A 19172-nucleotide genomic window follows, 5' to 3' on the forward strand; every position below is an offset into this window, starting at 1 on the left:
AGATACATCAGCATTAACTGCTCTAGATGGTTAAAAGTCTCAGTAGAATTTGTTGACCTGCCAAATACTACAGCAAATGAACCTAGCATTAAAATCAAACAACAAAAGCATGAATCAAACTTCTGAGTAAATCAGACTTGCACAAAACAATTGCTGGCAACAAACTGTAACTAGCCAGATGCACTTGTTAACAACATATTTCTTAAACACATAATTAGATTAACACAGCAATTCTGTGATCACATTAAGGCATCACAACTGCCAAAAGATGCAGTTTCACTCACTTTGCACTCCAAGTCATTCAGTCCAGCTGTCTGTTCAGTACTGGCAGGAATAAGGGATTGATGTAATGAATCAAACAAGGGAATCTAACTGCTTTCTCCACCCCCAGTGAGACCAGGTTTAGCTAGGATCAAGTCCCCTACTCTTGTTCTGTGTGGCTAAGTTATAAGAACCATAGAATCATTTTGATTGGAAAAGACCCTTAAGATCATTGATTCCAACCATAACCTAAATCTAGCACTAAACCATGTCCCTAAGAACACTTCTGCCAAAAAAGCAGCAGCCTCAGAGGGGGCAAAATCAGCTGGGTGCTTCTTCCACTGCCTTTGCCAAGGGACTGTGGAGCTACAGGTGACTGGAGTTACAGTGTCATGGTTATTTCACTGTCTCAGCAGCAAACTGTCACCCACTGAACTTGCTCTCAGCCACTGTATCAAGGCAGGACCTGATCATTATCGCATGAGCAACAGCAGCAAAACCCATAATCATGTTTCTTAATGGGTCCTTTTAGAATAAACCAAATATATCTGTGATTACAGTTTTCCTGACATCTTACACTGTACCTACACTAGTAAGTCTGCTTGGTAATGTGTCTGGCTTGCTTCATACCAAGCAGTATACACAACATTAACTGTGACAAAACTTTTCATAAATATTTTTTCGTCTCAACAGAAAGAATAAAGGATTTGAGGAACAGAAGGTGTGCTGCCTCATAATCACAGCTCCCTTTAGAGTAAACACAAGGATTGATAGTTGCTTTTATATAGTTTATTTGAGCAGGAAGACTTCCTTCCCATCCATTATGATTTCACTTGCAATGAGGCATCTTTTCAGAAGATCTCTTCTGATTTCCTCCTTTCAGCGCTATTCAGAACCTGAGTTGTTTTCCTCTGTTTTCACTTAAATTCCATGCACCCACATTCCCACAAGGAATTTTAAACTCACAGATAAAGGAATTGAATTGCTGCCCACTTACCTTCAAAAATTCTAACTCTGTCTCTTTTTCAGATGCACCCACATAAGTGCTATGCAATTTTGGTAGCTCTTCTTTGATGTAGGACAGATCTAGTTTCTCCAGCACTCTAGCTGGAACATAGTGTTCTAGTCTGAAATACGACATGCCATGCACCTACAACACAAAACATTTTTGTGACGGCATCTCCATATACTACTCCATGAGCACAAATGAAGCATAAACATTTATTTTACAGAGAATCATATATTACAATTGAGTAAGGGGAGGGATTCAGCATCTCAACTCTGACCCAGAGCTTCATTTCAATACAGTTTCTTCCCATTCAAGCCTGACTGTACTTCCACTGAAGAGAGTGGGTTCAAACACGCAGATCTTGAACTAGATTCTACAACAGCCCTGTGTTAGACTAGAAGAAAACTTGTCCACAGCAAAAATTGCCAACAGCATATCAGCTGAGCTTTCAGACTGAAGTAGAACTGTGAAGCATGCGTGGCAGCTCCATCCATTTCTTAATTAACCAGCAAGAACAGAGTTTCTGAGAGGTTAAACTGGTGGCATACCTCTGCCTGGTAATCTCCATACTCAGCTTGGAGAGCTAGGGATGCTAATAATAAGGCTGTCTCATCATCACAGTGCATCCTGTCTTCTAGAATGTCCTTCCGCAACTGCAGATAGTACTGATGACAGGTCAGTGTGTGCCTAGAAACAGGAAAACAAAACAAAACACCACACCATCTTTGATACCCTTCCTGTTATAGCAAATATCCAGTATTTTATTAATATCAAATTTCTGTCTACAAATTTAGGGCTTAAGGGGTTAATTTTTTTTTTTTTCATACACTTACTGTATAAGACTGACATCATCCACAAAAAACTTTACGCGGAAAAACAGGGTGAAGTTGACAGGGGGCTTGTTCTTTTTCTTCAGTTCTTCTTTCCATCCTTCTGGAGCTACTTTACTTAGCTTTATGTCAGGATCAACGAAGAAAAATTCATTGTCTGCCATGAATGTTAAAGGGAAGCACATGTGTAAAAACATTAAAATCAAATATTTTCTCCAGCTGGAGGATCAATACCAGATTTACAACTGAAATTCGGTTTTGAACAGTAAGATTTTCTGCTGACTAACAATGACTTATAAGCACAATAGCTATTAAGGGGATCACTGAATAAGTGCAGAAGAAATAATTTTTTAGTTATCCCAAAGGTAACAGTGGGAAAAAAAAAAAAGTTACCTTCTCTGACAGATACAAAATAGGAGAGATACAGTTTCTTTAAAATTTCAAATTTCTTATCCCATAGGAAATTCAAAATCTCTCATTCCATCCCTTCCTTACAACTTCGTCCCATTTACACTTCTGCATGTTTACATTTTGCAACGTTTTTAAGGCTTTCTAACTTGCCAAGAGCACTGGAAGCCTGCCATGGACAGAGTAAGCTCTCGGGCTGCTAAGAGCTTCTATCTCATGTCAATATTCTGAGTGCTACAGTTCTGCAACAGCCTGCGAGAAAAACTGACAGGAAACTTGTGTCTGAACACATTAGTTCTGCCACAACGACCTTCTCACCAGTTTGTGGCGGGGAGGCTGGGACAGTCCAATTTCTGGTCTGTTGTAATAGCAAAAAATTAGCCGCTCAGGAGCAACTCCCTTTACACAAGAGGCCCTCCTATACATCTCAGCTGGCTTGCTTCCACAAGAGGGTGCAACACTGCCCAGGGCATATTAAGAGACCCCAAAACCCTTTGGTGTCCTCTGAGTAACACTAGTCAGAGTGAAGGTAGCAAAGAGCAGGGAAGGAAACTGGGCAACCAAAGGGAACAGGCAGCCCAAGACGAGCTGCCAGTACTCAGGCAAACACATGATTTTAATGTGCAAAGTTGTTCTTCATTCAGGAATGTTTTTTTCCCCAGTGCAAGAGAATGTATCTCAAGGTAAATGCTTTGTAGATGCCAGGCAGTCTCTGCTTATCTTTTCTCAATACCATGCAGCTAATTCTTCTTATTCTTTACCCGTCAACTATATCAAATCATTATTCTTACCTCTTAAAGTAGCCAATCCAAACAAGTGATGTTCCACCAAACCAATATGGGCAACAACCATGTCAAAGACATCTTTACATATCGTTTTGGTGTCACAGGTCAGCTCCAGTTTCTGCCCGCTTAGAAGCATCACACTTACTTTTCGCCTGGTGTCATCGTTCTTCCCTTTCTTAGTCTGCATTTTGCAAAATAAAATATCCCAACATTCACACTCGTGCTAAAAGCGCATTAGTCATTTTAACACACTCCCCCCGCCGACTGACTGCTGAACAGCCCCTTTCTTACCAAGATAGACTTTGGTAGGTCCAAGGAGATGAATGGCTCAATCGTCATTTTCACAAACTCAGGGCCAAAGAAATTCTGTCAATCACAAGAGTATGAATTAACACTGTGTTGCTAGAACAACAGACTGAGGCACATTTAACTCCTGCCCTACAAATGCTAGAGAGCAACCAAAGGCTGAAAGCAGAGAATTGTACTGAATTCATCCCATGAGCTGGTGAATCCAAAGAACGTGATTTTGCCACCATGTACGCCAGATACAATGGCAAACTACAGTGTTGGCAACATTATTACTCTGTGTACTTTCCTTCATTTGCTGGGCAAGAGCCAATAGTTTAATATTATTTGTCTTTCTTTAACACATGGGGCATGGGTTGCATATTTGGATCATCTGGGATTATCTCAGTAAGCAACTGCCTGACACCAGTGAGTTTTTCTGCACTGGGGGCAATTCTGCCTTGGCAAATCTCTGCCTGTGACACACGAGTCTCATCTCCTGAAGACCAAAATTGTTTCAGTTTAATTCCATCTGCTGGGTTCAAGTAGAGATCATGGCCAATTTCTGTCTGCCTGTAGACAAATAAATGTTCTTCTATTTCACCCTCTAAGCTACAGGAGATCACCTGTTCAAACTGTTAAAGGAAGTCCTCTGCACAATACCACATTAAAAAAGTGACCCAAGATTTATCTTTTAAGGGGAAATCTTAATTGACTACCACCTACTGTGTACTATAGGCAAAACATCTGCATGTAAACCTCCTGAAGGGGTCAGGGAAAACCCCAACAACCTGGTTAGTTAAGGCCTACATGAACTAACTGCTCAGAGCACTATGGACTGGAGACAGCAACAGAATTGGGACAGCAAATTCACCTGACTCTTGTTTCAAGTTTTTCCTATCCTTAAAAAAATAATAAATACATCCACTTTACTGAAAGCAGCAGTAGAGGCCATCAAGCTGTTGTCTTTTCTAAACATCAGCCACTCTCTTTACCTATACCTCTTTCTCTGTAATCTTTTATTTCATCCACATACCAAAATAGCTGGGAAAGGAAAAGCAGAGTTTGCACTGTGATTCAGGGTGAACCCAAGGGCCAAATGAATCCTCTCTGCCTTTCTTTAATTCATTTAATAACCTTTGATGCTGGTGGGACACATCCACGTTCCACTAAGAAAAATAAATGCAAATCGAAGTGGTTGAAAACACCACAGAACACAGAAGAAAACTACACCTGACCTTTGTTATGACACTACACTGTTTAACTGATGCAATCTTTAGTCAAAACTTGCTGTCTGTTTTATTATCTCTTGATGCAGCTTTAGGCTACAGAGCCACTAATGCCACAAAACCTCAGAAGTTTACCTTGTGAGAGCAGGTCTTTCCTATCAGAACAACACCAACCACCTAGTATTTAAACTGTTGATGATGGTTTATTACAGGACCCAACTTATCAATCCCACATATTAGAGTTTCAGTCAAGACATGGCTTCATTTCAATGAAAATAAGAGTTTGCCTGAGACTAGGGCATTACCCTCAGTTTTCTTTGTGTCATGGCTGTTTCCAGGGCTATTTCTCTCAGCGGATCTCTGGTGATGTCAAGCACTGAGGTCCTAATTGCATCTCCTGGGTAGAGGTTAGGTCGGGACTGTCTGAGAGCCATTCTAGCTTGCAGTTGCATCATTTCTTCTTCCTGACGCTTTAACATCACTTCTTGACTTACTAGATTGCCTTCAAACGGTCCTTCGTGCTGCCTGCAATACAGTCAGAGGGAATGAAAGACATTACAAGGTTTTCCTAAAACATTCTGCTGCTTTAAGCACTTACCTAGCTGGAAATCCAGAACACAACATCTAGCTATCAAATACTATGTTAAATACAGCATTTATTCAGCAGCCAGGAGGTTAAGCGCTCCACAGCAATGCATCAGTATAGAAAATGTGTACAACACGCCAAGTTTCTACAGCTGCCTGCCATTTAATCATCTGAAAATAAAGACTCAGCTGCAGTCTAAAAAAACACTTGACACTACAAATCCAGTGAATCAGTACAAAACCACTGAATACACACAGGGAAGAAAAATATGAATGCTTTGAAAAATATGTTAATTTCTCTGTTCAAGCAGGGACTGTGAAAAAGGCATGCTTGAAATCATGCTGTTAAAGAGAAAACTAAAACAATTGTGTACTTTGTATAAGTAAATATTGCTCCAATCACTACCTGTAGCAATTCTTTATGAACTCTTCACACAGCACTAGAATTTATCCCCTGATTTTTCCTGAGCAGTAGATTAAAATATTTATATATTTTATATGTATCAACATCCTCTATACTAAATCATTCTATGTATCATACTCTAACTTTTTCATAATCTTATTTTGCTGAAAAAACCCAACTCTTTTCTTTTAAATTCCTAAGAATGGTTTGGTTGATACACAGCTATCACAAAAAAAGAAATTAGAGTCTAAATGAATAATCCAAAGGAAAAAGAAGAGGAAAAAAAAATATAACCCCCCTCAGGATTTCTGAAAAACACAGCAACATATCCTTCAGTTATTTTCTCAGCAGATACGGATCCCAAATGTCCCATCAATTTTATTTCCCGTGGAAGGAAAGAAATTCATGTCCCATTTTAGGTGAACAACAGCCATTTTTTCAGTTGAAAAGCAGGAGGTTAGGAAATGCAAGCAGAGGAGAAAATCAAGAAAAATAAAATCAACTCACAGTCCCCTCCCTCTGTCTCATGCTTACAGAAAACAACCTATGAACCCCAAACTAATTATAAACCAATCAAGTCTTCCCTAGAAATCCTAAAGCAAGAAAAAACAGTGTTCTCCTTCCCTTGACATAACTATACAGAGGCAATTTTAAAAACAAATCAATAAGGGAAACTAACAAGACTTTCATTCACCAAAAAACATTTTCAGCAATTCTAAGCTAAGTATTAGTTTAGAATCTAAACTTTAGATGGTACACAAGAGCAATGAAAAACATGAAAAAGCAAAGAAAGCCTGCATACCATTGCACTGAAGTGTAAGAATACAGATAAATACAGAGTAAGTCCTATACTGACATACAGCCCTTTGTAGTAAAAGGTAATCTACAGATTTTAAAGACATTACATTTATATATCTACTTTCTAAAATAAACTAAAGATACATTTGATGAATGACAAATCAGTTTAAAAAGTAAGAGAAAACACACCAGTCCAGCCAGTATAGTTGTCTATGCTAATCAGTGGACATTTCATTTTTTTTTCCATTTTTTTTTCCTGCAAAGTTTGTAAATGAATGCCAATAGTGTGAACAATGCACCGCATTCTCTTAAACAATAAACTGCCACTAAAGCACCACGAACTAAGCAAAAGAATGCTGAGGTTCCTCAAATGGAAGTTCAGGGAAGATTTAGAGTAGATATAGAAAAATGTATAAACGTAAGCCCATTATCCTTTCTATTGTGCTGGGCTTTCAGAGCATCATTCCCATTCTCCCTCCTCTATTCCTTTCTCCAACAGACTTAATAATGTGCACCTAAAAGGACAAAGTAATGAGAAAAGGCCTCAGACCTCAGCACATGCTGAGCTTTTCACCAAGGGGAAGCTTATTAAGATCAACATATGTGGGAATGTTCACAATGAACTAAGTTAAATACACCCACAAGCACCCTTCAGATCAAGGTCTAAGGATGGGCTCTGAAATAAAACAAAAACAAACACTTTCTGAACATAAATATCTATAAATTATCAAAGGTGATATGAAAAAGTGCGACATGTTGCAACTGGCTGTATCTGAAAACACTTGCTAATGTGAACACCCTTACTGCAGAAAAAAATCTTAAAAACAGCCTTTTTAATACCATACAGCTCTGTGCAACAGAAGCAATCATAAGTTATTGTGCTCTGGCAGGGGGACTGGACTAGATGATCTTTCAAGGTCCCTTCCAATCCCTAACATTCTGTGATTCTGTGAAGTATTATTCTGTTGGTTTATCATTTTTGCTCACATGTATTAGTTTCTCTGAAAATTGGAGTGGGTGTGGGGTGTCCGTGGAGGAAACTCAAAAACCCAATGTTTTCAAAATTTTCTGAAGTTAGTATATAAGCACTATCACCAACGAGAAATCAGCACACTTCAGTATCCTGGGTAAGTAAAACTAACTCAAAGTTTGGTCAAACTGTCAGTTTGTCACAGAGAGTATCAGCATGATTCACCCTTTAGGTTCCAAGATTAGGAACGCATCTCTCATTCTACAGAAGAGGAGACGTTGACAGATCCAGCTAGAGCTCTTCTGTGAAGTTCAGAAGGTGCAAGTATTACTATTCCACTTAAAAAAAAAAAAATATCCAAATTACATTCCTAACAGATAACATCATAAAAGTGTGTTTAATATGGTTCCTCATCAGACAAATACTTGGCTGATCCTCTGTATTTTCATCCATGTTTGACTGCAAAACAGAACCTCAAAGTTATTTATTAACCTGAAGACGGTAGGTGAGCAGTCACCTGGGAGGCTGACTCCTATCAAAGAGGGAAGAGAGTTAACTCCTCACCTAGTGTACTTACCAAGAAATGAGCAGGTATTGGATCAGAGAAGGAAGCTGGAAGAAGGGAAGCATGCAGGCATTCTCTAATGATTAGTGCAGTGGAAAGGTGAGGAACAGACTGAGAAAGATGGATGCCTTTTGGTAAGGTAGGAAGGAGATGCAAATGCAATCTAGTGGAAGGAAAAGGCAACAGAAGGAAGAGATCCGCATCAGCTGCTGCTCCTAGAGAGAAAAAGGAAGAAATAGTAAAGGAAGAAAAATAAGGACAAGAGTAAGGAATCCAAGAAGCAAAGAGGAAACACAGACACAAGTATTCATTGTCATGAGGAAAGCACTGCAAGAAGTTTAAAGGATAACAACAGTCACAGAGGATGAGATGGGTTTGAGTGTGCTCTTAAACTACTGACAAAAGTCTATGGCTTCTGCTAGTTCAGGAGCAGATCAGCCCACCCAAACAGTACGAGTTGTGCTGGCTGGTAACTGAACAGCTTCATGGGTTTTTTTAATACTGGCAGCAAACTCCCTCCAATCCAAATTCCATTTGATTTACAATGCAGTTTTACAAGGATAATTCTGTGGATAATTACACAGACTGCCTCTAAGGACATGCCACAGGAGCAGTAAATTTAATATCTATTAAAGTACAGATGGTATCTCTGAACACAGAGAGAAACACTGAAACATGCTCCCCATTACTGATGGGACTCAAGCAATGGAGTAAGTCGCATCTACTTCCCCAAACCCTGAAATCAAATGACCAGTCAAAACCATAAACTCTGAGAATCTGCTCCATGGAACCACTTGTTATTAGGAGTTTTAATTTGAGAGCTTATGTTTCTGAAGTTATAAGAGCCAAGGTCTTCTGCAACACAAGACACTTTAAAGCAGCAACATGCAATGTTCTGGATAAAAATATCAAGTTACCTTCTTAGAAATCTCCCTGCTTAACTAGCTACGATCTTTGATGGTATTCCTTTTTACAGTTGTTAGCACTGGAAAGTTTCAACAGTCGTTGGAGAAAAAGAGTGAGAGAACGCGAGTGCTGTTTTCCATTCAGCTCACATAATTAACAGAGATATTATCTAAGCATTTTTTAGGACCGAATTCTCCTCCTGGCTGCTTTCCTGTTTCTCAGTGGGTCTACAAAAAAAGCTAGTGAAACAAGCTTTCAGGAGTTCAGTCTCATTTTTCAGTCTTGGATATGCTTACTAGTCTGGTACTTAAATCTAAAAGCAAAAGCAAAAGCAAAAGCTTTTTCATTTTATGAAAATTATAAGTATCTGTCGTACCGTACTATGACATTTTTGAACAAATGTAGAGTGGTATCTTTTAGTAAAGGCAGAGAGAGGAGGTAAAGCAGAAACAGGAGATTTAAAAAAATACTGAGCCTTGAAGTAAGACTGTATAGTTACACACATCCAAAATTCATTCCATTGCTCAGCACAACAGGTAAGTCTATACTGCACTTATAAACCAATATTTTCCTTCTACATTTCATACATATACAAATTACTTCCATTAAAGGTACTGGTCTGAACAGAGCAATATAAAGTAAAATAATATAAAATGAACCATGAGAAAGTATGTACTGTTCTACCATAACATTTTAACCTGCATAATAGGCCTGATTCATTTACAACACTGTGACTCGTTTACATACCACATACTACTTTGTTTCTGAAACATTTTGTAAATAGTAACCAAAGTTCTCTATCAGCATCCACAAATTACTGCTGTTTTATTCTGAAGTATAGCTACAGTGTTGAATTGGCAGCTTTCCTGGGTTCAGGTCAAAGCCAATGCACAATGAGGCTGACCTAGCAGTATCCACCAAAAGAAAAAAAAATTATGGGAAGTCAGTTAAGAAAGCTACGTGTGTGTTCTGTATACACAGTAGTAATCTACTTTGCCATTTTAGGATGGTGCTAAGACAGCATAAAATGCAAAGCAGAAATTTACACCTCTTTAGCGGGGTTACATAGAACACCAACCTGTAACCCAAGTCTTTGCCCCGAAAGCTCAGACACTAGCCCAAATTCTCCTGCGTCAAGACACGCTGGATTTCTAAGACTGCTTGGACACTGCAGTCTAACATACGTGCTGTTACACGAAGAGATCCCATATTCCTGCCAACAAAGCAGCAATCACTCAGCTAAGGAATGCTTAAATCCTTCTCCCCTGCAAGAAATGCCAATATATACATTACCAAATGACATTGCATTTTTCAGGGAAAGTGTAAGTAGTAAGAAAAGCGATGCAGAAAAGCTGTTGAATTTTCCAAGTTACTGTTCATCAGATACAGCTCATCTGAGACCTGCCTTAGCCAGACTCATTTAAAGCACACAACATAGTGCAAGAAGCAGATGTTCACTTATTTTAGTGGTGAAAGCACAGATCTAAGCCCTCCTCTTCACTGCACATCACACTATATGCTAAATGAACACCTTTGACAGATTTGCCACATCACCTGAAACAGGTCCAACCTTCGGACACCTCTAAGTTTCTTTAACAGGATAGAGCAGGACTGCCATCCAACTTACACCGAAAACATATAAATATCCTAAAATATTAAGTACAACAGCAATCCTTCTCCTTATCCACCACAAACAAAGCAAAAGGCTCCCATGAGAAGGCTTTGTTGTTGTAATGTGGTGAGGGAAGACAGGGAAACACACATCTTTTTGTTTCCCTGTACTACAAAGGCCATTTGAGTAATTTTGAGAAAATATTCTGAGCTGATTCAGTGTCTGGCAGAAACTAGAAGAAGGAAACTTTCAAGCTAGAAGTTCCCTGTCAATAAAAATTCTCAAACTGTAACCACTCAAAATCTAACAGGTATGGCAAGACACATTGCTGCTGTACAACAAAGCTGTACTAAGGTGAGACATACAAAGCAGAACCTACTTTTTAAAACAAGACTGATGAATAGCACTGGAAAAATAAAAAGCAAACAGATGTAATATTACAATATGCAGTATAGCAAAATAAATTTCAAAAAGCATAAATTGATACTGAAGTGGCCTGCCTAATCAGTTCTGAGGCTATGCAAAAAAAAAAATCCATCCAAACACAACAACATAAAACTAAGAGTTTGCCAGAATAACCAACCAAATGTGTGGCTTTTGGCTTATTTCAAAGAAATTGAATGCTGTAATTTCCTTGTTAAATAAAAAAATGCAAAATAATTGGCATCAATATTCTTAAAAACTTTATTTTAGTACAATCAGAATTAAAATTATTAAATATTTCCAAGCAGAACATGGTTCCTTCTGACAGATATCGCAACTTGACAGAGCACAACCCAGTCTCCCTTAAATATGGCAACTCAATTTCGACTCCTAACTGATATACTTACCTCTACGCTCCAGTGCACCACAAGACTTTTACTTCAGACAGTAATATGTGGTTCTGAAATGCTAATTTCTTTCAAGTACAACATGCCATTTATTAACCATAAACAGAAACTGGGATGGGAGCGAAAATTTTGCTTGCAGATTTAGAATGCTCTCTTTGATAAAGACACAGCACTTTAAGACATGTTGTTTTCACAGGGTTTACCTTGCTCGCTGAGAATTAGCTTGGCTTGATGTAGAGATATCATCAGCAGCTGGCAAAGCACCACTGGCATCATCTCTCTTGAAACCTTCAGTTCTTCTCACTAGCAAACCAAAAGACAAATTAATACCTGACTGGACAACAAAGCACATAGAGTAATCCAATCTAAAAATCAAGGAATTATCAAGTCATATGAGATTACTTAGAAGGAATCAGATTCGTGTGTTCTGAACAACAGCACTGCAGCATTAGAACGAACTAGTATTATGAAGATTATTTCAGTTTTCTAAAGAATCTTATAGTTTCCCCTAACAAAGACAGCTGCACTACACAAATCCTTTTAAAAAGTATACTAAAGAAGGCCTAAAAAAAACCCCACGCACAATTGCATGGATACCTTTCCAAGGTGACCTGTTTCTTTGTCAGCCATGAGCTGAGACGTGTAAGTGGCAGAGAGATCATGCAAAACAAGAACAGAGTAAGAGCAGCTAGGTAAAGTAATTATGCATCCAGTTCACAAGAAGGGCTTAAGAAGCCGACATATATATTGTTGAGCTCTGAGTTTAATTTTTATCCTTGGGATCTGACCCCTCCTTATATTTTTATTAAAAAAAAACCCAAAACAACAACAAAAAACTTTTGGTAATATACTAACCTGCTATCCTGTACATTTGCTGGTACATCTTCCCATAGCAGCATCTGAGATGCTTACCAACTGTCCCGATTTTGGCAGGATGGAGTTAATTTTCTTTCTCATAGTTGTGTTTTGGACTTAGTATGAGCAGAATGATAGCGATATACTGATGCTTCAGTTGCTGCTCAGTAGTCAAGGATTTTTTGGATTCCCATGCTCTACCAGGTGCACAAGAAGCTGGGAGGAGGCACAGCCAGGACGGCTGACCCAAGCTGGCCAAAGGGGTATGTATCCCATACCATATGCCATCATGCTCAGTATAGAAACTGGAGTTGGCTGCAATACTGCTGCCAGTGAACAAGCTATTGGTGTCGCGGGCAGTGTGCAATTGCATTGTGCATCACTTGTTTTGTATATTCTATTATTATTGTTACTACTTTTATCTCTTCTTCCTTTGCTGTCCTATTAAACTGTTCTTATCTCAAACCATGAGATTTTTCTTACCCCTTTCTGATTCTCTTCCCCATCCTACTTGGTGGGAGGAGGGAGGGCGGGATGAGCAAGTGGCTGTGTGACCCTGGTTGCCAGCTGGGGTTAAACCACAACATCAGGTCTGATTTTGCATCTGATTTTGCAAACCACTTCACTTTCATCTCTTACAGTACTCTCAATAAACAGAGCTAGCAGAAGAGCTCTTGTAGAACACATTATAGCCCCTTGGAATCTGAAAACAGTTCTTTTTGATAGTCATTTTACTGAGTCCAGCAATACTACTGCTAGTAGCCAGAAAGGAGCTCTCTCTTTGCCTGTACAAACTTAGGAGTCGTTGACTTTGGATTGGAACACATAAACAGCCTGTTCTAAATGGCAATAAAAAGGAACGCATTACAGGAGCCTTGCTCCTCGTATATGCTCCATAGGCTTCAGGCTCAGTAAGCAGGAAGACAGACAAAGGATGAGGAAGGCTGAGAGCAGCGAATACCTGAAGGCTGGGTTGGAATTCTGTGTGTGCAGAGTATCTACAGTGCAGCTATGCTCTACTTTCCTAAATACTGCTTTCTGTCCACGTTTTCGTAAAATGGTTTGTCTCCACCACATGATTTTGCAAAGCTGATTATTCATTTAATCAGCTGTGCTCTCTGCTTGACTTCTTTTCACCATTCTAGCATGTATTCGAAAAAACACACCAGGTATTTACTTCCATGCTGTGCTTCCATTGCATCATGAAAATCCCTCCTGCCATATACGAGTGAACACTCTTTCATACAATCTCCTGCTTTTCCAATCCACTAATTTCACAGAACTTACTTAAATTTATCTTGCAAATATCCTGTAGTATCTAATACGTTTGCATTACATTGAAATCCTTGGCCTATAAATTATCAATCGTATAACCCTCACAGTAAAACCAACTGATATAAAAATAATTAAACCATGTATGTCTCATAAAAAGCTTTTGCAATTTACTGTTGTAAAACAACTCGATCATGTTTGTGCCTCTGAAGTCAGCACATAATTTAAAACAAGCACTCCAATTAAAAGTTAACCATTTCCAGGTTTTCCTATCAAGTTCCCTTTCAGTGTGCTAAATGTCAAAGCCATTTTTGAACCGTCTGCCAGTTATGCTGAACTATACACAATATTGTAACTACATGAGGTCATCTTACAACTTTGGATTAGTGGTAATTATCAAGCCTCCTACTAAAGACTTAACTTCATAATTTTGGGTCTATTTTTCATCTTTGACTTTTGCCTTAGTCTGTCTTTCTTTCTTCCTTTCTTTCTGGGTTTTATTTTATTTTATTTTTTTTTAAGAATTTTTTAAACACAGGTCTTACCTTGCCTAAAATCTTGTTCCGAAGAAATAACAGATGGGCTTTCACTTGAAGTACTATAAACGTCACTGTGGTAAGATTTGTACCTTCTCAAAGGCTCTGAAAGTTTAAATCAGGATATCAGAGGAGTAAGAGAGCAACAGGTCAAATGCAAAAAAAAATCAAATGCAGATTAATGTTTGAAATTTTAAAAAATATTTTCAAAACTTTTTAAAATTCTGGTCTGTGGTTATGGAGTCTGAAAGCAAACAGATACTGTGCAGTCTCATTCTGTCTCTGCAGCCCGAAGGTTCTGTGGTCTGCCTGACCTCTCTTGGTTATCACTTTCCTCCAAACCTCAATGAACCATCATCACTCTCAAGATAAAACTAACAGTTAAAAGACCAACAAAACCCAAGACAAAACCCAATCCCCTCTGCAATCAAAACTGATTAAGATATATGGTGCACACCTCTTGTGTGTAAAAAATAACCACTGGGACTCAGTCTCTGGTTCCTTCAGGATGAAAAAGGAAAAATACCTACAGAGACAAAGCAGGAACTGAAAAATAGTAATTCATTCAGCTCATCTTTGACATCCACAAAATAAGATTAACAATCAATTAATAAGCCCCTCTAGGATATTTAATTAACCAGAACAGCTAAACACATGTGATAAGAAATCAAAACAGCACAGTCTCAGTTCCTACTCTCAATGGATTCTTTAAAGAACATCCTAGAGCAAAGGACTTCACAGAAAGGATAAGTACTTGACATGTGCAACTCTCTCCCACAGCAAATTAACCACGACATAGCGTGTCTAAAAGGAGAAAAGAGAACAAAAATTCCCCATGTTTCAGGACTACCAATGTTTCACTAAGTGGGGGAACACTTCAGGTGCTTTTCTTTGCTAGAAGGCTGTCTCTGATCCAATTAGCTAATGGTTTTGACAAGAAAGGTGATGATATAGAGAAAACACATGTAACTGCTGTAAAGAGAAGCACAAATCTCTACAGCAAGGAACATAAAATGTAAGAATACAAAATGGGCAGTACATGAGCAAGCATCAACAGCAGGTGAAAAGTTAGAGCAGACCACAGGTTCAGCAAGAATGATTAACACCACTGATAAAGTTACTCAGAGAAAAATCTTATTAACAAAACTATCACACAGAAGAAATAAATTTTATTGTTTCTATTTTATTCAGTGCTACTGAGGACCTAACTAGAAAACTAGGTTCATCTCCAACACAAAGCAACAAAAATTACACAGAAAATTCAGTTAACTTTGCTTTGCCTTTCTAGAAGGGAGTAACAAAACCAAACCAAATTAAAAGACAATAGCTATATTTGCAGGTTGAGATATTCAGCTCAGACATTAGTAACAATTTTTTTCCACAAGAGAGTGACAGCACAAAGGAACAGGTTAACTAGTGAGGTTGTGCATCAGGAGTTTTTGAAGAAGAGTTAGATCAAGATAATCCAGGATAGTTGACTGAACCTTAATATAGCAGCTTAGGGCTCCGATGAGCAAGCTATGTGCAGACAGCCACCTCGAGAATCCAAGCTTGCCCTAATAATACTTATTCCTTTATCCTTAATTAACTGAGAGAACTTAATGCAAGTGCTAGCAACTGTGGTTTATCACTACCTTCGTGATCTGAAATAGTTTTAAACTCATCATTAAGGAGCAACGTATTTTAGGTTCATCAGTAACATTGTCAATACTATGCTTTGACACAGAGTCTCAATGCCATCCATTGTTAATTAAAAGGTAAGTCTGGATGCTGCAAAAAAGAAGCTGGATGTTCCAGCTTCCCATATCCACAAAACAGAAAGCCTGGTTGAAAATTCTGTGAGAATGATAAACTTGCGGTATAATTTGTGTTAGGTGAGAGGACAAGTTAGATGTGCAGTCAACAGCACTACTCACTCAGACATCCTACAGAGGCAGTGAAAACACCAAATAGGAAAAGGCACGGGAGGATGCAAGACAATGAAGTTGACCAAGACTAAAGACTAGTTCATATTAATTCTGGAACATCTGTTTCCAAAACTTTCCTCCTTAAAGCTGGCATTTCCTCCATTTCTACCTGGACACTTGGCTTGTGCAATTCCCCACTGTTCCACCAAATACAAGATTCTTTAAGAAAACTGGGAAAAGTAAGCAAAGCAGTCAATCAGCCCATGAAAACAACTGCTCTGGCTAGCCCATCCCAGTTGCACAGTTTACCAGCATAAACCCAAATTAATCGCAAGGACATTTCACATTATGCTCAAAAAGGAGCAATTTGCACATTTGCAAACCAACCTACAGCATGATGCAGAGAATTTCTTTGGGAGTGTTGAGGGGGATGTTTGCTTCAGTCTTTCACAACGGCTACTTTCAGTGTTCCAGATTCTATAACAAAGAAAACTGCTGCCAATCTAGTAATTATGAGGGAAATAAAAAACAAATTCAGCAGGTAGTTTTTGGAGATGTATTTTTAAAATACTACCAGGGGTTACGTGAGGCATCAATCTAAACATAATACCAGAGCTACAGTACAGAAATATTTAACTGAAAACATCTCTTCTTTCCTAGCAGCTTTGTTAGATGTAGGTTTTTCAAGTCTGCTAGACTGACTTTGAAGCAAGAGGATGGAAAGGGAACAATAAAATATAACACGACATTTTAAACAGATTCATTCTTTTCCACCTAGTCAGCAGCCTGGGCTTCCTGAATCACACACAAATTGTGGCTTCACTCTGCTTCTTCAAGACATGAAAATTTGCAAAAAAAAAACCAAAAACCAAAAAACAAAAAAACGTAGTAAAACAGAAACTGGCAGTTAAAGACAAAACAAGTACTTATACATGGTGGCGTGGTATCTGACTCTGCAGGGTATTTGACTTCTCTTGACTCATCCTGTTACAGCAGGAGCTGGCACCCTGCTGTAGGCCAAGGGGTAAGTTCACAAGCCAAGAAACATAAAGTCAGATTCCCGATCACTACTTATCTCGGAGTTTGCACAGCCCTCCGCAGGAGGCCCAGCTCAGTTCAGACCTATTCTCCCAGCATTCACAAGTAGAGCCAGAGATGAGATCACCCTCCTTTCTTGTCACACCTTTCCCCCCAAGCAAGACGATACAACTTTTTTCAATCACACAAGCAAAGGAATTCTTCTCATCTTCTGGAGGCATTTTAGCACCTTTCCACGTGGGGCTGCATCAATGACTGTTCAGCCTAGGGACGAAAGTATAAAGGCAATCAAGCTACAGCTTGAACTTTGGGGTAAAACCTCTAGATTTTGCTTTGCTTTGCTCAGTTTAGGGAAAATATTTCCAGATGTGGAACTGTTTGCTGCTAGCGCATCTTCTGTTCAGCAATCAGCTTCCAGTTCTGTGCTGGTATATACAGAGCTATGCACCCCTCCTACACGTGCTCCCCACACTTCCCCTCCTCATAACCAAAATTAATCTTTTCCAGGACACGGACAGGATATGCACTGCAGAACTGCAAACATTCCATTAAATTATAACTATTGAGACTACCATATCTACAATTGCTTGCAAAATTCCCCAAATAATACATGCTCCTCCAGCAAACCCTCCTCAATTCGAACACTTAATATAAAGGATTTAACTTCAGACAAGGCACTTGGTTCATGGCCAAGACAAATTTCTTCTTGTTAAGAAGTGGCTTCCAAAGGTCATAAAGTCCCAATTACGGGATCAAGTTAAAGTTAAGCTTTTCATATAATAGTTTCAAAAATAAGGACAAATTTCTAGTCTGTCTGGCTATGAAGAAACTGAAAGATGCTATCAATAAAAGCTATAGTCGACAATCAAACAACTTATCTCCCTAATTTACCATTTTCCCTGGGATTTTTGAATGGCCTTTGTTCGTTTGTTTGGGTTTTATTTATTTGTTTGGGTTTTGGTTTTTTGCCTGTTTTTCAATTTTTGTTGACTGAAGACAGTCAGTATCAATTCAGTATCAATTTAACTTCTAGAAACATGAAAACATGAAGCACATTGTAGCAAAAATTATTCTACCAGTTACCCTTATTAACATTTCAGTGTTTAGATTACCATCTGTTACCAGAACACTTCAAATCATTTCATACCTTAGTAGACTAACAAACCTGGGTTTAAGCATATTTTAATATGAATAAATAAAACTTGTATTAATACACAGTAACACCACGATGCAGAGACAAATGAAGCATTACAACTTGAAGGATCTGCGTTTCCGTTGCTTAGTGCTGCAGTGGTGCTTTTTCAAACTCCCTATCAAAGCCAGCAGAGCACAACCTTACAGGCACCCAACCCAGCATAAAATAACAGAACACACTATTTACGCAAGACAAGACATGCAAGCCCAGACAAGTGATTTACAGAAAGTCTCATCTCAGCCAACTTCAACCGAAATCAGAGAACCACATTTAGCTTGGAATTCCATTATCCTGAACACATGACTCACATCAGATACACAAGTTGTCAAATACATATTATTACAGAATTATTACTGGCTGTACAGAGAAAACGGCAGAGCTAAACAGGCAGTTTTGTGATAGTGAGGGACCTCTTGTTTGCTCTTTGAGGTTTAAGGGTAGGTGTTTCTATTACTTAAGAGTGCTACTATAATACCATTTAAAACACAGGAACCATCCTTCGAAGAGAAGCTGGGAATTGCTGCTTTTAGAAGAGTTTAACCAGTAGGTTAGAGTCGTATTTACTCTTCCCTTTCCTCTTTTCATCTAAGAAAACTTGAATTATCTTATGCAAGGCAGCACAGGTTTAACAGGAAGAATGTAGAGATGCAGAATAAATCCCTGATAAGGATTCATATTGAACAAGCGGACATGGGAAGCAAATCCATCCAGCCTCCCAGGGGAGCAGGCTCATTTTAACTTGCAAGATTCCCACTACCCACATTCTAAATGAAAACTCTGTATTGAGCATGCAGCTCAAGTCACTGGACATCCAGGAGGCTCCCTAGAGAGCTGAAGGGACATCTGATGCACAGGGTTTAGCAGGATCTGAGTGACAGGAAGAAAAAGAGCCT

The 19172-nt window shown here is 38.8% G+C and overlaps 1 protein-coding gene across 1 annotated transcript in view; it reads right to left on the bottom strand.

Moving 5' to 3' along the window:
* The window catches only part of PTPN13 (protein tyrosine phosphatase non-receptor type 13), a gene marked incomplete at both ends in the record, with an annotated part of 91249 nt that overhangs the window by 35775 nt on the left and 36302 nt on the right, over positions 1-19172 (bottom strand). The window contains 8 exons of the mRNA XM_080343110.1: positions 1259-1411; positions 1819-1957; positions 2104-2257; positions 3300-3474; positions 3585-3659; positions 5113-5332; positions 11680-11779; positions 14149-14244. Coding sequence (XP_080199236.1) covers positions 1259-1411; positions 1819-1957; positions 2104-2257; positions 3300-3474; positions 3585-3659; positions 5113-5332; positions 11680-11779; positions 14149-14244 — 1112 coding nt within the window. The remainder of the gene's footprint in view (positions 1-1258; positions 1412-1818; positions 1958-2103; positions 2258-3299; positions 3475-3584; positions 3660-5112; positions 5333-11679; positions 11780-14148; positions 14245-19172) is intronic.

The sequence above is a fragment of the Nesoenas mayeri genome, assembly GCF_963082525.1.
Source record: "Nesoenas mayeri genome assembly, chromosome: 4".
NCBI lineage: Eukaryota > Metazoa > Chordata > Aves > Columbiformes > Columbidae > Nesoenas > Nesoenas mayeri.